Below are 27,226 nucleotides of genomic sequence, written 5' to 3' on the forward strand. Positions count from 1 at the left end.
TAATTTAGAAATGATGTAGTGATGAATTAACTTGTTTTTATTGTCCATAAATGTTTAGTCTCAACCATTTTTCAGGTTAGAAAATTTTCATGTAGAGAATTTGCCAACCAAAAACTAAAGTGCCAGCATTTATTAGCAATCAGGCTTTTCTATCTGATCTTTTTAGCTTTTTTCACATTCTAAAATTGTAGATTATTTTTAAAATGTTTATTAATGCAAAAATGCAGCCTCTGAACATACAACACAAGGCACACCTTGGAAAAATACATTTATTCACATAAATCAACATGAATCTATAAGTCCCAAGGGAAAATCTGTACAAAGCATGTTTTTTACAATGTCAACATTCAGCTTTTGGCATTATAGTGTCACTGTACAAATGTGGATGTGACTTTCAAATGAACTTTTCTGGTGAAAATAACTGAATCAACAAATTCCAAAAACAGTGAACTGTCTGCTTTTTGACAAAAACATTTTGATGACACATTAATACAGGTTTCAGTGATCATTATAAGATACTATTGGTACATGCTAATTTATTATTTTAAGTTATGTGACAAAGCTGATTAGAGAGAATAAACTGGGCAACCCATGAGCAATTGGGCTATAACTGCACAAAGTGTTCAAAAGTAAAATACCTTTGAAAGTGGCGAGATCTGTTTAAATCCAATGGCATTCATGGTATGCTGTTCATCCCATACGTACACACACACACTCACACACAATCATATGCATTTATTTTACTAGACTAAATACTGGACACCTTTCATGTCAAGGGATTACATATCAACACTTGATCACATATGGGTGATTATTTAGAAACAAGAAAACTTGGTAGGAGCCGAAAGGATTGGAGAAGGTTTATTTCCAATCATCATTGCACTTTTATCCGTTTTGCCTCTTATCCACATAAGAGACAACACTTATGTTCACGGTCAAATCAATCCGTCTTTGTGACGGATGCACAATTCAACTGCCATTCTGGTTGTGCCTTGTCGTCTGCTTTGGGTTACAAAAAGGCCACTAAGTGTGAAAAATTGTCATTCTGCCAACTGTGTGTTCTTTCACATTTCCAAGTCTTCCTCAAGCTCATCCTTTTTATGTGGTTAGTGTCCTAGCAACAGAAACGGGACATACCACATGGGCTCAAAAGGTACAAGGTTGGAGAATCCATTAACAAAAATAGAATAAAGAGAAACATATCAGAATGTACCCATGTACCTTACGTTACAAAACAGGTTAACATTAATACTCTGAAGGCGTATTGGACACATTTAGAGCTATTCTCATGTCAGCACAGTCCTAGGCTTGATCTACATACAACAAAGCTCAGCTCTTAAACAGGTTTGGTGTTAATTGCATTTTATAGTTTTCCTAAATGTGGTCAAAATAGAATTATACATGTCTCTAAGGAGTCTTTGTCAAGCAGGGCTAAATTCTTGGTAAAAGCAACAACATTTTTTTTCTTCATCCTGCATAAATCTGTCTAGATCCACTGCTCGTCACAAAGCCTACACAACACGGAGTATTCAGCTGAAGAAGAAAAAAAAAAAAAAAACACTACAGACCAACTGTGAGTGACACACTGCCTGTGTGGAAGTGTTCCACAGACTGGGTTTGCAACAGCGAGCTTGTGGACAGACAAGGTACAGAGTTACAGATCATTCAGACATTTTAAAGGGGCAACGCCCTGGAAAATCAAGGGGAAATTTGTATACATACTGTATATACACACACAGAGATTTCCCTTTCCCATTTAAAGAGCAGATATAAGTGAATATGATATGAAATGAATTCAAGTGCTAGTATGCGTCCTACAAAATGATGAGTCAATCATGTGGCGCAATTCTCCCTAGCAGCTTCCTCAAAGCACAAGGGAATATTTCCAGCTCAGATCACTGCAAAAAAATAACATTAAAAAAACAACCAATTTATTTGTATACTTAATAAAAAAAAATCTCAGACTTATGGTACACCACAATTACTCACTTTAAAACAATCCAGTAAAAACTTGGAAAAAAAAGGGAAGGGGGGGAGGGGGAACAAACATGCGAGCCACACAACAGAGAAGGGTCACATTCTGAGGGGGTCACACATGTTTGTGTGTGTGTGTGTGTGTGTGTGTGTGTGTGTGTGTGTGTGTGTGTGTGTGTGTGTGTGTGTGTGTGTGTGTGTGTGTGTGTGTGTGTGTGTGTGTGTGTGTGTGTGTGTGTGTGTGTGTGTGTGTGTGTGTGTGTGTGTGTGTGTGTGTGTGTGTGTGTGTGTGTGTGTGTGTGTGTGTACGTGTGTGCGCTGTGAGTGTTTTAGTGTCCGATTGACCACAAGTTACTTCTTCCTGGAGCTCCTGAGAGCTGTCCACAGTTCCAGCAGCCTGTACTGAGTTGGCATGACCCCTGCCGAGGTGTGGGGAGGTGGAGTGAACATGATGACCACTTGAACACAGCATCTGTCTGTCTGTCATGTGGGGGGTGGGGGGGCCCTGTGAGGGCCAGCAGACAGACAGGCAGACAGGCAAGTGGACCGACAATCCATCCATCTATCTATCTATCCGTGCTGTGTTGTCCTGTCAGGTCTTGTGACCTCCAAGCTGGGGGGGTCCCACCTCTTCTCTCAGGTCCTCCCCTCAGGCGTTCTCCTGCTCGGGGAAGTTGAGAATCCTGCGGTGGGCCTGTCGCAAGTACTGCTGCTGCTTGAAGTACACCTTGAAGGCTCCCTTGATGGCCACAAATGCAATGCCCCCCTAGCAGAGAAGGAGAGAAAGAAAGGAATATGGACGATTAAAGGTCAGCCCTGATTGTGGTTTCTACTGCTGCTCCTCTTGGATGCACAATGCTGCATGTTCTAGGCCTTGCTTTTGCACTAGATGAGATAAGATAAAATACACGAAATTCTACGAATTCAGGTCGACCGCAGGTAACCTGGAACATACAGTGCTGTGCTATCGCAGGACCAACAAGAGCCAAACCCAACCTTTACAAAGTGAGCACTGCCCAGTTACAAGTCTAAAAATGCAGGAGGATCAGCAAGGAGGTTCACACTAAATGGACGACAGTCATTCATTTTATTTTGAAATCCAGATATCGTCAACATTATTTTGACGATCAACATTTTATCGAAATAATCCAGTGAACAAAATGTCTAATATCTAGTGTGAAACATGTAGGGTAGGTACTTTTGAACCAATAGGATGCGTATAATACTGTGTCTGCTGAGCTGAGGCATACTGTAGCTGCAGTCCTGTTTAAAGATCCCACAATAATGAAGTTAAGAAGGACCGTTGATATTGCGGCTTGTTGATAATGAACTAGCCACCCGAATGTCTCCTTTTAAAATGCAATCGCAAAGGTGAGCATGTTGAAGGGCAATGTGAGGATGCTGAGTAGAGACCCACCAGGATGGTCCTCTGGAGGTTGGAGTTGACGCTGCTGAACATCAGCTTGCCCACAATGGTGGCGATGGTGGGGAAGACCAGCGCTCCGCACAGGATTCGCGTCGCTGACACATGATCGGCCAATGGGCTAGCCTCTGCAGGGATCCTGGGCACCGGACGACCAATCCCTGAAAAGGGGGCGGGGGACAGAAGGCCACACAGTTTAAACAAGTGTATGCAAGTCAGAGTGAATAGAAGGTATAGACTATATTTCTACATATGGAGACATTTAAGAGAGTGAATGATGAGCATTTTCGATTGCTTTATCTCAGAAATACAGCAGATGTATCTAAAATGAGACGTAAACAGTTGGTGACAAGCTCAAGGTTTGATTCATAGGTGTTTATTAGGAAAACACCCTGTGGTGCAATCTAAACATATAAGATACCACCGACATTAGATACACATGACATGGCCACCACCGAACATGATAATATGAGCTGCCCAGGACCAGATATGCCTACATGAGACCCTCAGAAAACATGCGTCTTCATGCGTGTTCACGAGGATAGGATGACATGCGTCCAGGCATACGCAAGACCACACAGCATCATCACCCAGGTCCCATGAGCGCCTCAAATAGCTCTCGTAAATCTGGTGAAAGGCGAGCGCTCGCTCATACGCCTCATTTAGATGTGGGGGTGCATGGGGCACAGGGGCGGGGGCGACAGTGGGAGGAGGACCCAGGAACCGCGTGCGGTGTGCTGGGTGGAGGTCTGGGGCACACTGGCAGATCGGGAAGTTACAACATTTTGGTCCAAACCAGCCGTCTCAGAAGACGTGTGTGTGTGTGTGTGTGTGTGTGTGTGTGTAAGCTGGAGACTACAGAAGAAAAGGTCAGTGGGCTCCCCCTTGAGCACAGGGGTCTGGTTTCCCACCATCAATCACTTGCACTTACTGTTGAGTACAGTGTAAAAACACCACCCACAAACTCCCCAAAACACACAGGCACTCACATTCATACATACATCCATACATAAGGACCCCTGGTGCCTACAGATGCCTTGTTGGCTAAGCGTGACGCTTACACACCGTAATAATTCCGCTCACATATACCATTGGGGACGACCCTTCTGCCAGCAGGTTCTTGCACTGACTGTGTTAGCATGCAGGTTTACGGGTAAGGCTGGCCAACTACTCTTTTTTTTTTTTTTTTGCAACTATATACCACATCATCCCAGAAGATATTCTGACCATGGTGGTGGGTTTAGAACTCAAAACACTATCCATCGTCCATCTCTTACCACGACTGCCCAGTGAGGCAACCCACCAGCATCTCTGGCCACCTGATGTCCAGCCATATCTTTGCAGAGCTTGAAGCTCATCCTCCCACATACTGTTCTATAAAAACTGGCTAGTGGAATAGGAGAGTGCACCAGGGTTTGCCCCAAAGGACATGCAGCGATCCCTCTCTCTCCATCTCTCTCTCCATCTCCCTCCCTCACACATGCCGTCTCTTTCTCTACCTGCCCAACACGTCTACATGCAAATGCACTTAAGTCTGTCTGATATGAAATTAAATTAGACTCAAAAGTCTTGTAAGTGCATACCATGTTTTGAAACCGTAGACATTATTTGTAACTGTAAAAATGATCTGTAGAAGTAGTTGTTGATATTAGTATAGTAAGTATAGTCTGAGAGGCTCACCTGGGAAGATCTTGTCCAGGATGTGGAGCTTGCTGGAGTACTTCCTCCAGAGGCGGAGCACATAGTCCTCCCAGCGAATCATCTTGCCCAGAATCAGCATGACTGGGATGGTGGGCAGGCCGATGAGCAGGAAGAGAGGGTCGGCCCTCTCCATCACGTCAAGGCCCTCCTTGTGACCCACCACCTGTTACACACACACACACACACACACACACACACACACACACACACACACACACACTTAACTATGGTCTAAAGAAGGTCTTTCGATTCAGAGACAGTGAACATGATTCCTTTCAGTCATTGTTATGGAACACTTCAGATGAAACCGGACAGATTGACCGTCAAAAAACATGTTCTTCCTTTATGTTTCAAATTATACTCCTCAAATGCAACTCTTACTGGCAAATAGTTATACTACACATTCAGATAGATAGATAGATAGATACTTTATTGATGCCCAAGGTGAAATTCAAGAATACATTCATTGAGTAAATTCAGTAAAAGAGGAAGCAACCACTCCGGTATCCCTGGGAAGACACCTCCTGTGGTCATCTTTAGGCTGAATGATGCTCTGACCTGCATGACTGTGACTGCTCCGTACGTGACGGCCGTCCAGTAGATGGATCCCACCATGATGCCGGCGGCAGCAAAGGGGCAGGCCTTGGAGATGAGGCGGTCAGCCAGGTCTAGCACGTACACCACGGGGCCTGCAGAAGGGCAGACACAGGCAGTGCAGGGTTAGAGCAGAGGCTTTATAATAAGAGACATAACACTCAAAGAATCTTTCATAGAAATGCATGGGGCTAGTTTGTAACGCCAATATGCCACTTGTCTCTTTCTGTGATACAAGTAACCAACTGTATTGTTGGAATGGAGACGACACGACATGATTGACAAAACAGCCGCCTGAACGTGTTACCAAGATGGTCACCAAGTAGTTGGACTTGCTTTGGTTAAAGACAGCTGGAGAGATGCACACAATTCTCACAGATCGCCTGTGCTGTGAGATCCTCTGCACACACACAACAACCAGGTTTTCCTTATGGAGTGCAGACCGACGAATACCTGCTGCTGGAAGACGGAATTTCTGCACCCAATATTTCTGTACTGCAATACCGATGGTGAATGGGAGGACAACATTTGACTATAACAGCAGCAGTGACACACAAACCTCGGCTCTTGGACAGAGGACATCTCCAGCAGGGGTCAGGCTTTGGCCCTTGTGTCAGTGCAGACAGCTAGACAGCCTCTGACGCCACACCTGTTTTTCCCATTTTGATATTTTTATGCTTTTCTATGTGTCTATATACATGTGTGCATACATACAGTACACATAAACCCACACTCATATTCATACACACACTCTCCACTTCACAGATGACTCTATTCCAAGCAAGCGTGTGGCAAAGTAAATTTGCACAACTGTATCTCCGTTTCCGAGCACTAGAAATCAACTGAAGCAATGTGCCTTGGCACCAGCTACCATGTCCTACCAGCAATCCTCTAGGGGCTTCATGGCACTGCTATAAATGGTGGCAAAGACCGCGCAGAATTCATCAGAGGCTGGGAATCAGCGACCAAAGGTCACACATGGCATTCCCCCATTTTCAAGACTCAGGTACAGACAAACACATACAGACAGACAGACAAACACATACACACACACACACTCACAGAGTTCATGAAACACACAGTATTGTGTTTTGGGGGAGCTGCTGACTTTAGCGGAGATGAAATTCCATCTGCATTCTGCGGGGCTCAGGGCAAAAATAACTGAGGCTTTGGGGATGATCAAAGGCCCACTTTGGGTGGAATGTCATATTACTCACATCTTCCAGGGAGCATGACCTTCAGTCCGCTGCTGCTACTGCACTTTGCCAGACATCTTTCCCCCAAAACACATCAATACAATGCCACAGAGGAGGAGGTATCTAAAGCGCCTCTCTCTAGCTCTAGCTCTCTCTGTGTGTGTCTGTGTGTCTGTGTGTCTGTGTGTCTGTGTGTCTGTGTGTCTGTGTGTCTGTGTGTCTGTGTGTCTGTGGACGAGCATGTGTGTGTGTGTGTGTTTGTGTGTTTGTGTGTTTGTGTGTTTGTGTGTTTGTGTGTTTGTGTGTTTGTGTGCGTGCGTGCGTGCGTGCGTGCGTGCGTCCACGCGTGCGTAAACCTAATCCATCAGCCAGAGTTACACATTCCACTCCAGGCAAAACCCTTCAAATGCCTCTCATGCCCCTGTTGGCAAATAACGGGTAAACACTCGGGTGGCGTTCTCCAGAGGCCTGGGTGCCAACCTAAGCAGGCCGACTAAAGAGGAGAGCAGAGAACTGATGCTAACCTTCGTCTCATCGCATCTCTTCATCCTCGTCCTGGAACGAGCTCACATTCCACAGCGGCTCAAGGGAAAGCATGCAATATTTACGAGAAGGCAACCTGATTTCCTCACACTGAGGGGGGGCCCTAACCGTGCTCTATAAATAACTTTATATCCCATCCTGCCACCCCCCACCCCCACCCCTCTGTCTACAAAAGGTGGGGTCCTGCACCAGGGGAGGCTGCCTGCAGCGCTGCCCGAGCTGAGGCACTTTGCCCCGTTGGCGATGTGGAATCTACAGTAATTTCCTGTGTATAGGCCGCATTGTGTATAAGCCGCAGCCCGCAGGGCAGTGTTTTATGCTAGTTATAAGACACAAAACCATATTAATACCATAAAACCATGTTAACTGCCCCCGTGTATCAACCTCATAGCGGAAGAATTTCTGCTATATCAATGTATAAGCCGCGGCTAATTGTCGGGAAACTAAATTACGGCACTTGGTACACTAGCACTTGGTTGGGTGTCCCGTGGCCCAGAGGTCAGCTGTCTGGTGAAAGGGACTGGGCCATTAGCAGTGTGAAAGCTGACCAGGTAACGGGAGACCGGACGGGACAGGAACTGATTAACAGGATCCAGTTCCCAGATACGTTAGATTGCCAGTTGCCATTACGCCCACAGGAACATCGCTGGCAGCCCATTCTCAACCCACAGGGATTAATATGGGGTTGGTGCCCTCCAGGTTTTACATTTGTCTGTGGAAATTGCCCCCCAGTTGCAGTGGTAACAGCTTCCACCCTTTTGAGAAGGATTTCAACAAGATTTTACAGTGTCTGTGGACATTTTTCCCCATTCATTCAAAAAGAGTATTTGCGAAGCTAGTCACCAACCTCAGTCAAGAATGCCTGGCTTGTAATCTCTCTTCTATTTCATCCCAAAGGTGCTTGATGGCACAGAGGAACCTGTTCTTATGTGAGCCAGTCAAGTTTTTCCACACAAAACTCTCAAAACAAACTCGTTATGGACCTTGCCTTGTGCACTGGGGTACAGTCATGCTAGAACCAAGAAGGGCTTCCTCGAACTGTTCCCAAAACATTTGAAGCATATAATTCTCCAAAATATATGAAGCATTCAGATTTCCCTTCACTACCCCAAGCCTACTCACTGATAATAAGCATGATGACATGTTTACGCGAGTCTGGTATGGAAGAACATGGTTGGCTGGTAGAGAGAGCTGGGTTCTCGTCCATCAAACACGTTTAGGATGAACTAGAACTGACACTGTGAGCCAGGTTTTCTTGTCCAACATCAGTGTCTGGCCTCACAAATACTTCTCTGGATAAATGGGCAGAAATTCGCATAGATCCTCCAAAATCTGGTGGAAAGCCTTCTTAGCTACAATCATAGACAGTCAATCACACACACAACCAACCACAGAGCTGTGCCGAGCCAGGGATGCGGTTGAAAACGCATTACCGATGAGGCGGGCAGCGCTAAACATGGCCAAGATTTGTCCCCACTGTTGCCCATCGCATTAATAACAGACCATCACGCTAATAACAGGAGTCTCAAAGGACTCTGCGCAGGTGTGCACCCAAAATAAAACCATGTGCAAGACACACAGACACAGACACACACAATGCTGTAGCATCCATATTGGAGCCAGAGACTCATCACCCGCCTGAAGAGGCAGCCCTGATGAGGGGCTTGTATTTGTCAGCCTCTGGATTAAAAGGAGGGCAGATTGTGTGGCACTGTGACGATGGTCCCCGCGGCTCAGTTGCCATGGTGCTGTAGAAACCGCCGCTGCCTTGACAAGCATGACGAGAGAAGAGTCCGACTCCGAACTGGCCCCGATCTAAGCATCCTCTCTTATTTGTATTCATAAACACACACACACACACACACACACACACACACACACACACAAAATGACTGGCAGTTTTCTGCCGTCCGTATGTCTACATTCACAGGCAAGGTCTTCACAAGCTACCTGCGGACTCCTTAATTCTATTCTTAGAGTCAGACACACCAGCAACCTCCCTGGTTTCCCAATATTTCTATTTATGCTACGAGTCGTTGCGGGTGTGTGGAGCTGGGAGGATTTGGGAAGTCAATATAAATATTTGTGTTTATTCTAGGGCTCGTCGGCAGCACTGGCCCAAGGTGCAGAGTTAAAAGAGTTCACCCCGTACGACCACATATTCTGAGCCCATGACTAAATGTGTTCACCTCCTTTCTATTTAGCGAGGGTGCTATAAACAGCGGCACAGTGCTAAACCTAGAAAAGTGAGAGGACAATAAATAAGTAAGTAAGTAAATAAATAAATAAAAGAAAGAAGGAAAGAAAATATCCACTCTAGAAAATTCAACACTAAGCGCTCCCTGATAAAACCCAAATATGCGTCCAGTCACGCTGGAGAGAACACGGTTTCAAGTGTGTGTGTGTGTGTGTGTGTGTGTGTGTGTGTGTGTGTGTGTGTGTGTGTGTGTGTGTGTGTGTGTGTGTGTGTGTGTGGCCAGAACCCATCGATTCCACCGGAGGCCATTAATTTGGCCTGGTCAGGTTGGGCTGGCGCTGTCGCAATCTCTTCCGCTTTCTCCCTGCCTAAGCATTACGCCATGGCTGGCCCCGGGGGAACTGGGTCATGCTTAATGGTTATTGGCACAAGAAAAAGCTGAAACAGTTTCTTTCAGCTCCTGGCAACACTTCCCATAATTAAGATAATTAAAAATGAAAGAAAGAGAGGAGAGGAGAGACAAAAAAACATTGGGCAGAGATGGAAAAGGAGGGATGGGGGCAAGAGTGGGAGTGGGAGTGGGGGTACTTAGAAGAGCCCAGCTCCAATATGCTGCCCATTTTTTTTGAGGGGGAAGAAGGGTTGGCACTATTGTTGCACTCTGCTGGTCTGCCACCTCTGTTGTCGGGGGAAGATCACTGGGAGGCTGGAACAGTAGACTCTACCTGGTGTTATGAGCGAGAGTCTGTCTCATGGAGGAGATCCAGAGCCTGATCGCGGTTACATCCCTGGCAACAGCGTGACCCGCAGAGGCACAGATACCGCGTCGCTGTGCAACACCACACCCAAGGACATAAACGCATGATCAGCAACATCCCAATTAAAACACAGACAGGGGGCAAACAGATCACCGGCAAGGACAAACAGACAAAGCACACACACAGTCATTCCCCATGCATTTGTCACGTTTTGTATAAAGCGCAGGAGAGAGGTTTATGCAAATAATAACACATGTATTAACTGCACCTGGGAATGAAGCACAGTTCCCAATACCTCAATGAATCAGAATCAGAACTTTAATCCTAAAGAAGAATGAGGAAAAGAAAGCATTCCCACCTGGAAGAGCTAACCTCATAGATGAAGAAATTTAGAAAAATCAATGTTTAAACTTTTGCTAATCGTTGGGAAATTACAGCACAATCGGTCACTAAAGTGGCCTCCTTGTACACTGACTTGGGTGTACGGTGCCCTACTGTGGGCAAACCCATTGAGTTAGTGGCTGTGCTGCAGCTGTCGTACCCGCTCCATGGTCGAATGACTCAACCCTCAACGCAACCTTCCACGACCGCATTCACAAGCTCCACTTTTGACAGCACAAGCGTGGTTGTGGGCCAAAAGACCTCTTTAGTGCTGGAGCGCCAACACAATGGGTCTGTGAGCCAGCGCTTCATTTACGTCACGCAGTGCGCGATGATAACACCGGACTGGTGCTGGGCAGTGCAGAGCTCCGTGTAACATCCGAGGTGTTCTGGAAACACACACACAGACACACACACACACGCACGCACGCACACATGCGCACACATGCGCACACATGCGCACACACATAATGGAAAAGCACACACGTATTTCCTGATGACAAACACCTACACCTTTTTTCCCCTTCCTCGGGTTGACAGGCATTATGACCTTTTTAGAGAGCGTTCGCGCACGATTAGGGAGACGTCACTGGGTGATGCTCAGTGTGCGGATGTGGCGCTGCATCCCCTGCTCCCTCTGGGCTGCGGGACATTCTGGAGGAGGGGCGGGGTTTGGTTGTAGTGTCAGCCGAGGTGATTCAACGGCACCAGCAGGAGCAGCAGCTGTAAACCCAGCAGTCAGTCCACAGTCTGTCTTTCTGCCCGGATTCGTCCCATCCGGCTCTTGCTTTCTCTCGATCGTCTCTCGAACTCTCTTCGAGCGACCTTCCAAAAGCCTTCTCCGTCTTCACTGCTCTCCCTACAGTGTGTATACCTAATCTCCACAGCACTCCGAGAGATAAAAACTCTCTACCCCAAAAAAAACGCAGCACCTCTGGGTTTCTGTTCTGTGATCCGTCTCTCGCTTCTCGCCTTCAAAAATAACGCTTACTAGAGTCGAGAATAATCCGGCGGTTTCTTGCCCTTAGTTTGAGGACATCAAAGTGAAGTGCCCTTCACTCTTTTTCTCTCACTGGCTTTTCTCCCGTTTCGGAGTTGAAAGTGGGGAGCATGCTGGCGCACTAGAGACACAGGGAGAGGAACACTGGCAATCTAATTCTGGGAGGGTGGAGGGTGGGGAGGGGTGTCTGCGCAGAGCCTTTTGCGGTATTCATCCAGCATGATGTTTTTCACCCAAAGTCAGGGTACACTTGATACAGATGGTTACACAAAGGAGAGAGATTAGAGGAGACACTGTGCCTGCGTGTGCCTGTGTGCCTGCGTGTGTGTGTGTGTGTGTGTGTGTGTGTGTGTGTGTGTGTGTGTGTGTGTGTGTGTGTGTGTGTGTGTGTGTGTGTGTGTGCGTGTGCGTGTGCGTGTGCGTGTGGGTGCCTGTGTGTGTGTGTGTGTGTGTGCCTGTGTGTGTGTGTGTAAGGGAACACAGAAGGGGGGGAAAAAGAACAAGGAGAAAGGGAGGAAAAATTACATTTATATTCCCTGCACAGCTAATGATGTCAACAGATTAGGTTGAACAAGGGATGACATTCAACAAGAATGTCCACCTCTATTATACAAATAGGAGGAAACAAGCGGGAAGGGGGGAGAAGATCTGAGGTGAATTTCAATCGCCATAATCAGAAGTGAGGTCAGATAGGGTAAATGACCATTGAAGGCGGTGAGAGCCCCATTTCATGACTCGTCATGAACCTTAGTGACGCACACCAAGGTGAAGTGCCAGAGCCATTAATGACCAATTTAAAAGGTGAGCAGCAGGTGTTCCCATTTTGTGCAGCGACACCACCAAATCAGCCCTCGCTGATGGGAGTAGTCATGGAAACGACACAATCATCATGTTCTGTATCTTTGGTGATCTCTCGCACCACGCAGACAGGATATTTTTTTTGTTAGAGGAAAGAGTGACTTAGTAACTTTGCCAATCAGTAGAGGAGGGGGGGGGGTGAGTAGAATATTGTAATATTTTTTTGCCACATTAAGATCGGAATACTGCAGCAGTAAGCGTCACAATCATTACGTACTGAATGACATTTGAGTCTCTGGTTAAGCTGACCTGGTGGGCCACCAGGGGCACCCTTTGGCATGAATGCAGTTGCGAAAGAGCAAGCAACAGCTAAAATGCAAAGCACCTGTCAGCACAGCATACAGCTCTGCCACAGACTCAACCACCGCTCTAGACACTGGACTCGAGTGAAAGAGAAAAAGAGAAAAAGAGAGAGAGAGAGAGAGAGAAAAAATGGTGAGAGGGGTGACCACCCTGACTCGATCCTCTAGGGGAGCTCATTGCCCTGGGTCAGGGCACTCTACACTACCGCTCCCTGATTTGAATCAGGACTCACTTTTAATAGCTCAGAGTGACTGACAAACCCTGGGCTATAAATACTCCGGCCGCCGTGCGTGTGTGTGTGTGTGTGTGTGTGTGTGTGTGTGTGTCTGTGTGTGTGTGTGTGTGTGTGTGTGTGTGTGTGTGTGTGTGTGTGTGTCTGTGTGTGTGTGTGTGTGTGTGTGTGTGTGTGTGTGTCCAGTGCCAAGGTGAGGCTTCCTGGATGTCCTCATCTGCCTCGAGCTTGTTTGTCCACTCGCACTGTTTATCGGTTTGATATCAGACTGAGAGAGCAGGCTCAGAGATGTCCAGTGCAGGTCCTCGGGGGGACCGCTCACCAACGCAAGGGGGGGTTTTCACATGTAAATAGAGTCAGGTTTGGCACACGCATCCTGTGGTGCGCAAATCCGACGAAAGAGACATGATAGCCCACTGGGTCTTTGAAAGGACAGTAACCAATTATATAGAGCAGGATGACATTCATAAACAGCTGTTCACACATGACATGGGGGGGGGGGGGGGGGGGGGGGGGGGGCATGCAGACAGTTTCATTAGGACACAGCCAGCCTGGGCACAGCACATAAAGGACAGAGAGGGCTGTCAAGCCGCGAAGATCCCGGCGCTAATATGGCGTCCGAACAAAACGAGGGGGGAAAAAAAGACGTTCATCTTCCTGGCGGTGACTAAGCACGCAGGCTTGTGTGACAGGCAGCACCATTGTCATGCTGACGTCATGGAAGCCTTGTGGAGTCAGCGAGTGGACGACATTCTCTTATTGGACTCTCATTAGAGAGAGACCGGCCAGGGGTCACCCCTGACATTTTGCTCCATGGTGACTGATCAACCATTTAAACGTAAACGTCGATAATTAACACATTACATCCTCTAAAACTGGATGGGGTAGTTGGAAGTCGGAACAGAAAGTATCTCATGGAGAAAAAGCGCACACCTTCCTCGGTGCACAACGGTTTGGGAGAAAACCCAAATTGCCCTGCAATTACAGAAGTAATAACTGGCCTATGTAGAATCAGACCATGTTGTAGCTTACCACATGGAAGTAGATGTTGTATTATCTAACAGCTTATTTATCAGCATCATTCAACAATCACATTGGACAAGGGAAGTAGGCCTACTTAGTTAGTAAAACTTTGATTTTCTGTACTCTACCCACCCCTGGTCAATCGGTAAAAAGTCTGGACAAAGTTAGGTACAAAGTGGACAGCCTACTTTCCTACATAACACACACGCAAGAATTTGTGTGTAACAAAATCATTGTTCTAGAGTACTGTATACTTCCTGTGTACTTCCTCAGCATTTCCCTTGAATCAATTTCTGACATAGCAAGCAATCAGTAGTTTCTTCTTAACGCTTAGTAAGAAAATTGCAAATCAAATACGTTTAATCTTTCCATAAAAAGAGAGAGAGAAAAAAAAATACTTGTATCGATATGCAATTCAATCAAGCAGCATCACTAAATTGAAGGGCTGTATGGTGGGCATACCGAGTTTTGGGAAGACGATGAGGTACTCCGCATTGCATTGTGGGCAGGCGACCCTGGCCGTGGAGTTGCCGCGTTGCTTCTCGTCCACCCAGCGCTGCAGGCACGCCTGGTGCACCCACTTCGTGGAGCCCCGGCAGCGGCACGGGCGCACCCACTCCGCCGTCCGGTCGTCCTCGTCTGTGGCGAAGCACACCCAACAACTCCTGCACAAACACACGGGAACACACAGAGGCTTATAAGACACACAGTCGGTCAACAGCACCGTGCAGTGTTAAAGTACACAACTCCAGAAGAGGGACCAGCAGTTAAACCTGCAAAGAGTCAACATTTCCAGCACAGTGCACACTACGTTTATGACAGACGTTTCCGAAAATAACAATTTCCTGAAGTGTGTCTACACAACTAATTACAACACCGGAGCAAAGGTGACTGGGAGAGCGCCACTGAGAACGGCCATCCTTAAAACCAGAATCTGTTCAGAATTTGTCCTTCATAAATATGTTGATTATCTAGCTCATGTTCATTTCATTCGGTCAATAATCTCTCAAGGCACAAGGGATACTGAGGTGCTTTTGAAGCTGAAAGCATCATCGTAAAGACATACACAGTAAACATTTACGCCTTCAAAGGCAGCCTTGTCGCAGCGCTGTCCATCTAATCCTGGCAAGGACTTCAGAGAGAGAGAGAGAGAGAGAGAGAGAGAGAGAGAGAGAGAGAGAGAGAGAGAGAGAGAGAGAGAGAGAGAGAGAGAGAGAGAGAGAGAGAGAGAGAGAAAGAGAGAGGTGAGGAGTGGAGGCCAAACCGTACTCTTTAAAAGAAGACAGTCAGCAAAAGAAAGTAACTCGGAGATGGAAAAGATAAAAGCTGGGCATTTCCCTCCTGACTATGAGAAGAATCCATACCTCTAAGAGTGTGGGGGTGGGTGGGGGGTTTAGCTAGGAAGTCAGTACAGGCATTAGAAGTTGCCATAGAAAAATATGTCGGCTATGCAATATGGGTCGATGACTAAGCAGAATCAACCAAGACCCTTCATGTAATAGCCAATGAAGTGAAACAGTCTGACACGCATGCACACAGAGAAATAGATAAGGAAATCTCGTCAGAACATACCCTACATGTAACAGCTGTTGCGTAAACATTTTCCACAGACAGGGGATTTTTGTAAATCACGACTAAGGTTCACTGGGTTGAATGTTACGTTCGCACACACAGAGGAGGTTAGCAAATGTTCTACTCCCAGGCAGACACAATGAATTACAACAGTTTACTTTAGATGAGAGAGACCAACTGCTATGTGAATAATTGTAAATTTATATTTGACAAGATACGGATTTTCAATTAGCTTTTTCACCGTCTCCGGAGTTAACCTTCAAGACCCACTTTCGCTGCCACTGCCAATTACAACTTGACCACCTTTGGCCATTTACAGGATTGTGGTCCTGTAATTATTGGAGCTCTCGATCAGTCTCTGTGAGCGAGTCATCTGCTTCGCCCCTGCAGCTCATTTCCCTGTCTCCCGATGAGGGAGGAGAGCGCAATGGTGGGACTGCATTACTGCCCAGAGCACTATAGCTCACCCCCTTCAATCTCTACAGACCGTGACGGATGCCATCCTAGTTTTCTACAAACTCATTTCCTCACTTCCTACTTTCCCCTCCATTCCCGTCTTCTCTCGTTTCCTCTACTCAAGCTCATCAAGGTCATTTGGGTATTCCCTCTGCCACCTATCAGATGGCGGCTTCACCCACGCCTGAGCAAAAAAGAACTGCCAGGATGCTCAATCCTTTCCGTCTCAGGTACTGGCTTCACTTGCTGCACTGCACATCGGGATGATGGATCACTCTTCTCTGCAGGTCTCTCATCGCTCCTAAATCAAGCGAACATGAGTCAGTTCTGTGCTTCCTTTTTCCTTTGAGGGAGGGGGGAGTAGGATAGACTGTATCCTTCTGATGATTGCAATGTCATTTAGTCAAGGTGTCCCTGATCAGCCCAATCATCAGGGGGATTAAATAGACTCTGGCCTGAATGTCGGCATACGTGACATTACAGTCTGAAGTGTTTTGGAGGGGGGAAATTAAATGGTGGAGCTTTATGAAGCGATTCAAAAGTATTACTAGTGAACACTGAAAAACTGAAAAAAATACATCAAAAAAGGTACACAGTTCCCTCCCTGCTAACGGTGCATTTCCCTACAGGTCTCCATAACTGGGCAGTGACAGTGAGATGAGCAGCCACCCCGCATGAGTGAGAGAAAGAGACAGCATTGGAGGGGTTGGGGGGGGGGGTTTGAAGTCCACATCTGGCCCTCATATTTCAGCCGTCACACATGGCTGAACAAGTTATTCTTAGGTCCAAGGAGACTAAGGATCTAATAATGCTTCATGGGGTTTCTAGGCCAGCCTCTCTGAAGGAGGTGGGATGAGTGTGTCTTTTTGTGGAGGTTGAACGTGCGTGTGTCTGTCTGTCTGTCTGTGTGTGTGTGTGTGTGTGTGTGTGTGTGTGTGTGTGTGTGTGGGGGGGGGGGGCAATCTGTCAACGCTAAGCAAGATGCAGTCATCCACCCCAGTACAAATGCCCTGACGCTGGATCCACGTGGGTGAGGCCCATTGCCTTATATATTAAATAAATAAATCAAAATAAGCCAACCTGGGGCCTGTTTTCTCCCAGTCTATCAGGGGATGACATTTATGTTCCAATCTACATAATTACTCCCAACCTTGAACAGCTGGCATTTTAATAGATGAGTGAAGCCTGGAGTTTTTCTGCATGCGGCATTGAGATTAATAACAGCCTCAACAGTAATGTGGGGGGAAATGTGTTCCGAGTGATTTGTTTTGGGTTTTCGTGCGGTTCGTGATCAGAAGGAGAGAGACCAGTGGCGGTAGCATTTGCCGTTGGAGTCCTTCCGTCCCCAGTGCGTGCTTGCTATTGATATGGAAATTGCACAGACATGCGAAAGTAGGACATCTGGAAATGGATTTTGCGAGAGGTAGTCTGCAACTGCTACAGCCGAGCCTGCATTCGACACCACCTTAGGTTTGCATTAGACTTCAAATCCAAGCCTGAATCTCATTTTCATGGATATTTCATCTGTTATCTACAGCTCATGTAGCAAAGAACAAAGATCATTTTCCTAGAAGGCTTTTTTTTTTTTTTTTTTTTTTTTTTAAGGTTACATATCAAATCCAAGTGGTCTGTTACCACAGCCTGTACTTCCTGAAACGTACCCACCCAGGTTTGAATGTCCATCAAGGGATCATGATACACATGCAAAAACTGGCAACATGGTTGAGAGTAACAATGTCTGAATAAGGGGGATAAAAACATTGGTCTGCAAACACACACTACCCTCCGACGATGCTATTGACCTGCATAGCAGCGGAACATGTGGGCTAGTCACTCCTGTCTCGGCACTGGGCTTCTGTGGAGCGTTTCAGGATGTGACTGGGTGTCGGACATGGCTGAACCCAATCACATAATACGGCATGTATAATTAAGAGGGCCTGACTGGGGTGGTATGCATAATACATGGCAAATCTCTGGCCCTTCCACCCCCAGTGTTGGCCCTTGTGTCTGTGCGTGTGTGTGTGTGTGTGTGTGTGTGTGTGTGTGTGTGTGTGTGTGTGTGTGCTTGCATCGGTGGGGGCCATGCTGGTCCCCAACACAGTCACTCATTTGGTCCCTCTCTAGGGTTGCTGGGCGATTTTCCATCTTCTGCCACTGAATAAAACATCAGGGCCATGAGACTGTATCCACACAAACAGTACAGAACACACACTCACACTCTCTCTCTCTCTCTCTCCCTCACACACACACACACACACACAAACACACACACACACACACACTTCACCCTCTAAACCCCAGGCCTCCATGGACAGAACATTCTGCTGATTATTAGATAAAAAGATAGCCAGTCCGGATACTCACTACTTCAGCATATTAGGTTTCATAAGGTTTACAATTTTCTGTTCGTACACAATACAGGTAGTAGCTCAGGGGAGTTTGCAGTAAATGTACGCTGCACCAAACAACAGCTTCACCTTTACCACATATTCTTCAAGGACAAGTCTGAGGCCTAAGATGATCACGACAAATCCTGTGGCATGAACTCAAGGACGGACAGGTGATTGAGATGCCCAGTGCAAGGCTTTGTGGAGATGGCAGAACAATGGCTGCAGGGAATATGATCAACTGAAAGTGAGATGAGGGGCAATGCATGTGTACTCATCAGAGTGTGTGTGTGTGTGTGTGTGTGCGTGTGCGTGTAACGCGAGGAACTGAAGGGACACGCTGATTGGAAAGGATGGGACAGATAGCCCTGTCGTTTCCACAGGAACGGAGAGGAGCTGGGCTCGGGGAGACAAAGCCTAGTGTCGCCCCAGTGCTCGAGAACGGCCGTCTCCTGTTGCGGTAATCCGGCCCTGGTCCTGGCAGGCTATGATACAGGCCGGCCGACATGCAATCCTCCCCGACGAAACTCAAGCCACCACTGCTGTCCCTCACCATTAGAGAACACACCAGAGGCAGATAAGGCTGGGGCATAGCCACATGCACCAAGTCATTTACTGACCATCAACCTGTGTACACACACACACACACACACACACACACACACACACACACACACACACACACACACACACACACACACACACACACACACACACACACACACACACACACACACACACACACACACACACACACACACACACACACACACACACACACACACACACACACACACACACACACACACACACACACACACACACACACACACACACACACACACAGGTTGCATGAAGTGATGCTGTAGCTGCAGCTCGATGACTAATGTAACCCAAATACCAATATGAACACATGGCACCTCCAGAGCGGTCCTAATGCTCGTCATTTTAGCTGAGAGCATTTGTCAAGCAACAACCAATACGCCTTCACATTTGCCCAAGAAATGAATTCTCCCTCTTTAGAGAGAATACTGAGAAATGAATACTGCCTGGATGCATAATGTCAGGTAGGATTTTTTTATATGACAGAAAAGCCCATCTTCCAAAGGCACGCATTACCTCAAAGGGATGGAGCAATAGAACAACATAGAAACTCTGACAGTACATCATTGTCACGGTCTCAAAGGACAACAAGGCAACTCAGAATTCCCTTCCTCCCTTGTAATTCTAACTTTCACTTAGCCTTAACAACATGCACTCTGTGTCTTAACACACACATACTGTACACACACACTGCACAGATACACACACACACACACACACACACACACACACTACTGTAATTCCTCTATCAAGAACAAGAAGCTGTGGTGCTCCATCTGAGCGGCTCATCCACATAAGCACGGCAGTCCTCCATGGTGGGGGGATTAGCAGTGAAAGTGGAGTCGATATGTGGATGCCTCTTGTGTGAGCTGACAGACTCAAGGGGGGGGGGGGGGGGGCTGTGGAGAGAGAGACAACACTCTCTCTAATTACTGTGAGAAATTGGCTGGAGAAGGAGTGGCTAGGTGGGGGCAAACGCAGGACAGGAGGAGAGACAGAGATATATTTTAGGCAAGTCCCTCCACTCGGTGGCCATATTGCAATGCTTTTTGGGCACTTATCGGAAATCTATTTGGGAAGAAATGCGCTTGCACACAAGGCTTCACGACACCAACCATGCTCCAGCGACGAGATCACAACACGATTGGCATGATGTATTCAAAACACACCATATGATTGGCACAATGTATTCACATGTTGACTGTTGCAGTAGAAGGTGCAGGATATGTGTAAACAACTGCCATATTGGAGCTACAAACTAACTCCATGCATTTCTATGGAGGATTTTCTGGGTGCCGTGTCTGTGTCTCCTCATTACAAAGTCTCTGGCTGGATATTGAACGAGTCATCAGGCTGCCTCAGGGCACAGAAGTGGCACTAGGTTTGGCTCCAGGGTGCTCCAAACTACCAGGGCATGGTTGGCGCTAGCACGACCCCAGGCAGTTGGGTTGGCCCCTTGAGATGTGGATCTGCCCAAGGTTTCTTCCTGGACAAGGGAGCTTTTCCTTGCCCCTGTTGCTCCTGGGTGTCCCTTGGTGCTCCCCAACCTCTGTTTTTTTATAGTATCCATTTATTTATTTTTCTTTTTAATTTATTTCTGTAGTTGAATGGACACTTGAGCACAAGGAGTTTCAATGCTTATAAATGCTTATTTATGAGTACATGACAATAAACTTTGAACTTTATGGCTGTCTCAAATGACATACTTCCGTCAGCACACTGCTAGTGTGCACTGAGCTCTAACTTCCGTTTCGCCCACTTTTTGATGGTTATCATTGTCCCAATATCTGCTCTATATACTTAAACTAAATATTTGAGGTGTGAAAATAGGTGGTTTGAAACATAGCATATGACCCAGAGTCACAGAAGCAATCACAAGCTATCCCTTTAATACACCTGTGGAAAGGGACGTGATGAAACCCATGGATAGGCTTAATCCGGGAGTTAACAATTAGAGGTCCACCGATTTAAAGCAAAACTAGTGGATCTAATACTGACAAGCAAATTCACCAGTCAGACTAGTAGCCTACATCAGGACACATTCATTCAATTAACGATAATGCATAAGACCTAAATTGGCCCCCCTCAAAAAAAAACAAAAAAACATTTGGAAACCCCTGCTCTAGGTTCCCATTAACATTTCAGATATGGAGGAGATGATCAGAATGTCAGGGTGATACCATCTAAGGAAAATTGTCCACTCAACCCCACACTCACCCCAAGTTGTCAAGTCCAGGCTCCAAGGCAAACACTCAGGGCGTATTCACACCAGGAAGGTCCGTTAGTTCACTTACTTGGTCCAGACCAATTTTTTTTTCTTTTTTAGTGCGGTTCGCTTTCACACCGTGATTAATTGCAACCGGACCAGGATTTATAAACAAAAGCACATGTGCTAAGGTCGTTCAACCATTGGCTGGTAAACGTGTAGGTGGGGTGAAGAATAGGAAGCCAAAGTCAAAGTTGGCCCACGTAAATACTATGTTTGCGTACTGTACTCGTTATTATCCTAGCAATATGGTTTATACAGTTACAGCTTTGCAGAAGTGCTTGAGCGTCAAGACCGTTTGATGCAAGTTTAACAATATCATGCTCGTAATTTTGCATCGACGAAGACGTGCAACAAAACAGCTGAGAAGAGCCCTCATGTGTGTCCAACATGCTAACAGCAGGCCTACGGAAGACGGAACGGGTAGGAGATGCAAAATCAAATTATTGTTGGCAAAAAAGCGTTAGCCCACTGCTGCTTACAGCTGTTGTGCGTCACGGAGCTATCCTACATTTCCCACAATGCGCAAAAACTACGGGAGTCGTCAAATCCAAAAAAGGTAGATTTCTGTAACTGGGTCGGATCGAGGTCGGTCTGCTTTCACACCATAAACGAACCGCACCAGGGTTCGATAGGAACCGCTCCGAGACCACCTCCTCAGCTGGGTCTCGGTCCGCTTGTTTGGTCCGCACTAGAGTTCGAGTGATTGTATTCACACCAGTCAAAAAGGTCCGAACCAAGCAAGAAACGAACTTGAGTTCGTTTTAATCGAACTAAACAAGGCAGGTGTGAATACCCCCTCAAAGAAGAAAGCTTAAGGTGCATTGCTGTCTAATGCCAAGAAGTGACATGTTGAAGTGACATGACTTTTATTACAATGACTTGCCTAACCAAACACATGGCCATGTTTAACACTGCATAAAACAGGCATAACCTACTTTTACCCAAAGGTTAAAGTAGGTTATGGTTTAACTATGAAAAAGCACTTTCCAACTGGTTGGACAGGTTGATTCAGGCGGATTGTCCTCCTGACCTGAACTGTATCCTTGAGTTTGGCATTGTAAGTGCCCTCTCTGTGGTCTGCCAAAGGAGCTGAAAGTGGACTCGCACTGACGTCTCTCGAGGGGAAAAAAAAAAGCAAGCGACAGCGAGAATAGTCCAACCAGTCAGAGAGATCTAATAAAACAATGACTGTCTCTTAAGCTTCCAAGTGCTGTACTCAGAGCAGAGTACACATTGCTGCATCAACTTAAAATGAGTTACTTAAGTGACAATCTCTATTCTATTTCCAAATTTGCACGTCTAGGACCCTCATTATTTTGTTAACCCCAAGCACACCCCCTGTACAGCACATCATAGGTATTGATGGTGGAAGCAAATGAGTGCGTAGGCCAACAGTGACACAAGTGGGGGTGAGCATGCTGACGCAACAGAACAGGAGCCCTGTGACCGGGATGAGTGTGGCGGCCCCTGTTATTAGCTCATTGCTTTACAAGTCAGCCTCCTGTGTCTTTAAAGGAGCCCTTAAGCTCCGCCACAAAGACTCCTTTCACCAGGGGCCGGGTCACAGGACTGTGGGAATCAACAGGATCCTCCGCACAAAAGTGTGCAAGGAGGCTGCCACCAAATGCTGGCCTACAGTAAGATGCAGCTCTAGCCCTGGAAGTCATCCTGAAGCCTCTGTGTGCGTTTCCCCAAATAACAATAAACAAGATGCAGTCCATGTTGGGGGGGGGGCGGCTACTCTGATGCTACAGGTTGGGCCTGTTTGGCTCTGGAGAGCGATAAGATAAGGGCTTTTTCTAGCCCTTGTGTTTTTCAGGCTGTAAAACATTATACAATAATATAATCATCTGTGAAGCCGTGTTTGGATGTTTGGGCATTAATATCTTTAAAAGGATAATCAGGGGTTGCAAGCCCAAACTTTGCAGAGATGTATATGACGAATATGTTCTGACTGAACCACTAAGCACTGGTGGCAGCACCCTCTTAGAATGAAGGCCCTACTGGAAAAAGTGAAAAAGGAGTGCCATTGAGGGTATAATAAACTTGGGGGCTTTTAATAACACAAGCTTATGATAATAAACTTAAAATAAGTTGTGAATTAATTCACTTATTCACAATCACCACAATTTGCCCTTTCACAGAGATGGGGAACAATTTAACGCTGTTATTTGGAAGTGTTGGAGTAGAGCCATGTATCTATATGGCTCTGGGAGTATCTGACTAGAAACTAGGCTACATTCCTACCACTCCAGGGACATAATGGGATCGACAATCTTATTTTATGACTAAAAACCCATTACATCAATTTGTCTTTGTCACAGATCGCATTACAGAAGATTTAATATAAGCCTAGAACTTCTTTACACATCCCACAGACACTGCACCAAAGAACATTCCCCCATTATTTGTTATCTATTGTGCTTAAGCTCTATGAAGACTCAACAAATATCCATGCAACTCAAACTGGATTGTCATCTCTTGTTGAAACCCAAAACTCAAAACAATCTGAACAATATGGTTGTCAGAATACAATGGCACATAAAATGCACACCGAGGGACGAAACGAAAGGACTGACGCACACACACACACACACGCACACACCTACACCAACAGTAAGGAGCACATGGCAGACAAGAGAACATGTGTGAAACGTGGAGGCTGTGTCAGACAGCTAAAGGTCAGACAGGATTTAAGTCTAGCTGGCTCTCGGCTGCCGGTGGAAGACTGCATTGCAGGGGAGCCAGCTGCAAGTGGCGGGCTGCGATAAGGGCATCATGGCGTTGTGTGCTCAGCACTGATACCAGCCTGCCTGCAACACTGTTGCCGAACATTAGCGTAAGGCAAAGCAGCATACGTCTCTGGGCATTAAATTATGATTAAAACTGAGTAACAGGTTTCAGCAACCTGAAAATACAGAATGATACCAGCAGGCGACACAGCCGAGATTTGCTCTTAAACAGACTTAACACGCTCATGTATCTGATGTATGAGACATGTTTAAGTCATGATAGTAGTGCATGTGTTTCAATGAAACTAAATGCCTCCAATTGGCAACACATGGGTGGTCTGCTCCATAACATTCACTTTTGTTCATTTAGCAGACAAGTGACTTACAGAAATGAGAAATAGAATTCCAGCTACAGTGCAGAGGAGACCTTAGGTAGGAATCACGCATCAGATCAACTATTAGGCTACTAGAGGATGCGGACATTATAAGTACTAGTCAAAGAAGGAGAAGGTAGAAGGAGAAAGTGGCAGATGGAGGAGAAGGTAGAGGGGGGAAGTGCATGTTCGGTTGTTAAAAAAAAGATTAGGATATGCGGTATTCACATAAGAGTTGGGTCTTCTTGAAGAGCTTCTTGACGACAGAGGGGGACACCTGGCAGGTCATTCCACCATCAAGGGACTACAAATGAAAATAGTCTGGATAGCTGCGTGTGTATGGGCAGCAGTGCCAGGCAACACTCCTTGGAGGAGCACAGCAGTCAAGGGGTAGCCTAACATATGTCTACAAGAGCACTGGTGTAGATGGGAGCAGACCCAGCCATCATTTTGTAAGCAAGCAAAGGTGACTTGAATTTCATGCAGCTAAGTGTAGTCAGTAGGGCTGCAGCCTGCAGCAGGGTAATGTTTGCCCTTTTCGGTTGGTTAATAAACAATCAGTAGCAGTTTCACTGCACAAGTTGGAAGGCCCGTGAGGAAGGCACACAGTAGTCAAGGTGAGAGACAACCATGGTCTGTACTAGGAGTTGGGTGGCGTGTTGTGTTAGGTACGGCCTAATTTTCATAAGCATCAATAAAACTGGTAAACTTCAATGTTGTCATTGAGGACACACGTGGAAGACATCTTGCAAAAAATGTGAAGGCAAGAAAGCATTCTCAGTAAAACATACAAGCATGCACAGACAGGGTTGGGGAAAAGGGGTCAAGGAGACACTGCAGGCAGATCAAATGGAAAAAAAGGATTACAGTCATAATGAAAGGTGCACTATGAGATCTTGCATGGTTTTTAGAGCAATTTCATTTTTGTCTCAAATCATAGCCATCTCCCTTTGATCAGCTTGCTGCCTGCCTGCTCCCTGAATACATTGTGAAAAAATCCGGTCTCTGGAGACAACACAGGGGCTGTAAAACGTCGAACAAACACTGGGGCACAGGCTGTGTAGTGTGTACCAAAACATAACAAACCATATTTCAGCCAAACACCAACAAGATGTTTAGGGGAGGGGTTGGGGGTTACTGAGCATGCACATATGGGTTGGGGGCAGTGAGAAAACTTGATTTAGTAGCATGCATTGGAAAGTAGTGTTTTGTTTGTTTACGTGGACCGTCAACAGAAGTAATCATTCAGGATATCATAGTGCACCTTGAATGTTATCCATTTCATATCAAATGGCTGCTGTAAAAAGGGCCCATTGGTGATGAATATGCCGAATAAACGAATACGGAACAGGATCCCAATAAAAGCGTGCGCAATACAACCAAGACGCTCCTTTTTCACTTCCACCCAAAGGCGTACTTGTGTGGAGTAGAAAACGAAAGTAAGTGCTGTCATCTCATACGGCAAGTCCTAGTCATGTTTAGCCTGTGAACACCTAATTTGCCGAAAGTTCGCATGGGTGTTCCTAGGCAAGTCCAAGCCATTTTTACAATGCACACACACATCAATGAAATTAATAAATTACGTTAGTCTGAGACAAAGTGTGGGTTTGGCTGACTAATCTACAAAATAGTCTAGATGACGAGAATGAAGCGACTAAGTTTGGTTGCTAGCAGCGGTGCCACCATAGTGCCACTCATAACTTACACTCCACAGTAGAGTTGTACTCAGAGCCCAAATAATTGTGACAAAGCGAACAGATGAAGAAAAGTTAGAGCTAGCCAAGTCCCATGTCGATGACATCACGGCATTTTGCCTACTGTAACGCAGGCTATCGCTAACATAACTATGCTAGCCAGCTAGGTTAGCTAAGTTAGCAGTTAGGTGAATGCACCGAAAATAAGTGCACAATCCATAAATAGGATGCAGATTAGTAAGAAGCAAACAAACAGGTATTCACTGACAAATTATCCTAACATTAAGCATTTTGACATACTCTGACAGACAATACCCTAACGATATAGCAGAAAGTAATGCTGAAAATCATGGCTGCTGGCTAGATTTAGCTAGCTAATGTAATTCGTGAGCAAACTATGCTATGTGGCAAGCTTGTTAGCAACTTGGTACTGATATGCTAGGACCGAATGTCAAGCTAGGAATAACGTTCATTGAAATCAGAAAGTCACTCACCTGTCCACAATCTGTTGCATTGCGACGGCATTCTCATCTGCCATATCGGTGTATGCTAACGTTAAATCCTTCCTGGGCACAACGACTGAAATGCTCTGGGTTTAGAGCTGACGTTTGCTTTATAGGCCTCAGTGAGATAAGACTGACAGCTAGCTAGGATAGCTAATGTTAATGCGCTAAACTACGTTAGGTGCTAACCGTGACGCGAAAATGTACAGCTAACGAGAACTAAAAGGAAAACCACGTCTCCCGTAACACCAGGTTATCTACGAAAAAACATGATATTTGATAACGAGACTTAACGCAGGTTCTTCGTCCACAATCTTGCTCAGATGACCGATACTTTGTTTGTTTGGTCTGACCGCTTGACTCCATTGACTGTTCCTCTATGAGGTAACGTTGGGGACCAAGGCAATGCGCACTGCGTCACCAATAATAATAGAGCGTGCGAGGCTGTAGGAC

The 27,226-nt window shown here is 46.2% G+C and overlaps 1 protein-coding gene across 1 annotated transcript; it reads right to left on the reverse strand.

The window, feature by feature from the left end:
* Window positions 1-255: 255 nt before the first annotated feature.
* marchf5 (membrane-associated ring finger (C3HC4) 5) lies at window positions 256-27,162 on the reverse strand. The gene is made up of 6 exons (XM_062519005.1): window positions 26,765-27,162; window positions 14,646-14,848; window positions 5,657-5,787; window positions 5,078-5,261; window positions 3,392-3,558; window positions 256-2,740 (listed from the first exon to the last, which is right to left on the reverse strand). Exons 1-6 carry the CDS (start codon window positions 26,806-26,808, stop codon window positions 2,624-2,626), a joined length of 846 nt encoding a protein of 281 aa, XP_062374989.1. The 5' UTR covers window positions 26,809-27,162; the 3' UTR covers window positions 256-2,623.
* Between the last annotated feature and the right edge of the window lie 64 nt (window positions 27,163-27,226).

Source organism: Sardina pilchardus, chromosome 18 (assembly GCF_963854185.1).
Source record: "Sardina pilchardus chromosome 18, fSarPil1.1, whole genome shotgun sequence".
Classification (NCBI taxonomy): Eukaryota; Metazoa; Chordata; class Actinopteri; order Clupeiformes; family Clupeidae; genus Sardina; species Sardina pilchardus.

What these genes read in the sequence shown, in the direction of transcription:
- marchf5 (XM_062519005.1), bottom strand. Translation starts at nt 26,808, where the DNA reads ATGGCAGATGAGAATGCCGTCGCAATGCAACAGATTGTGGACAG. An exon ending in ATGCAACAGATTGTGGACAG is followed by an intron (nt 14,849 to 26,764) that starts GTGAGTGACTTT and finishes GTGTTTGTGCAG; the next exon opens with GAGTTGTTGGGTGTGCTTCG. An exon ending in CATCGTCTTCCCAAAACTCG is followed by an intron (nt 5,788 to 14,645) that starts GTATGCCCACCA and finishes GCCCTTCTGCAG; the next exon opens with GCCCCGTGGTGTACGTGCTA.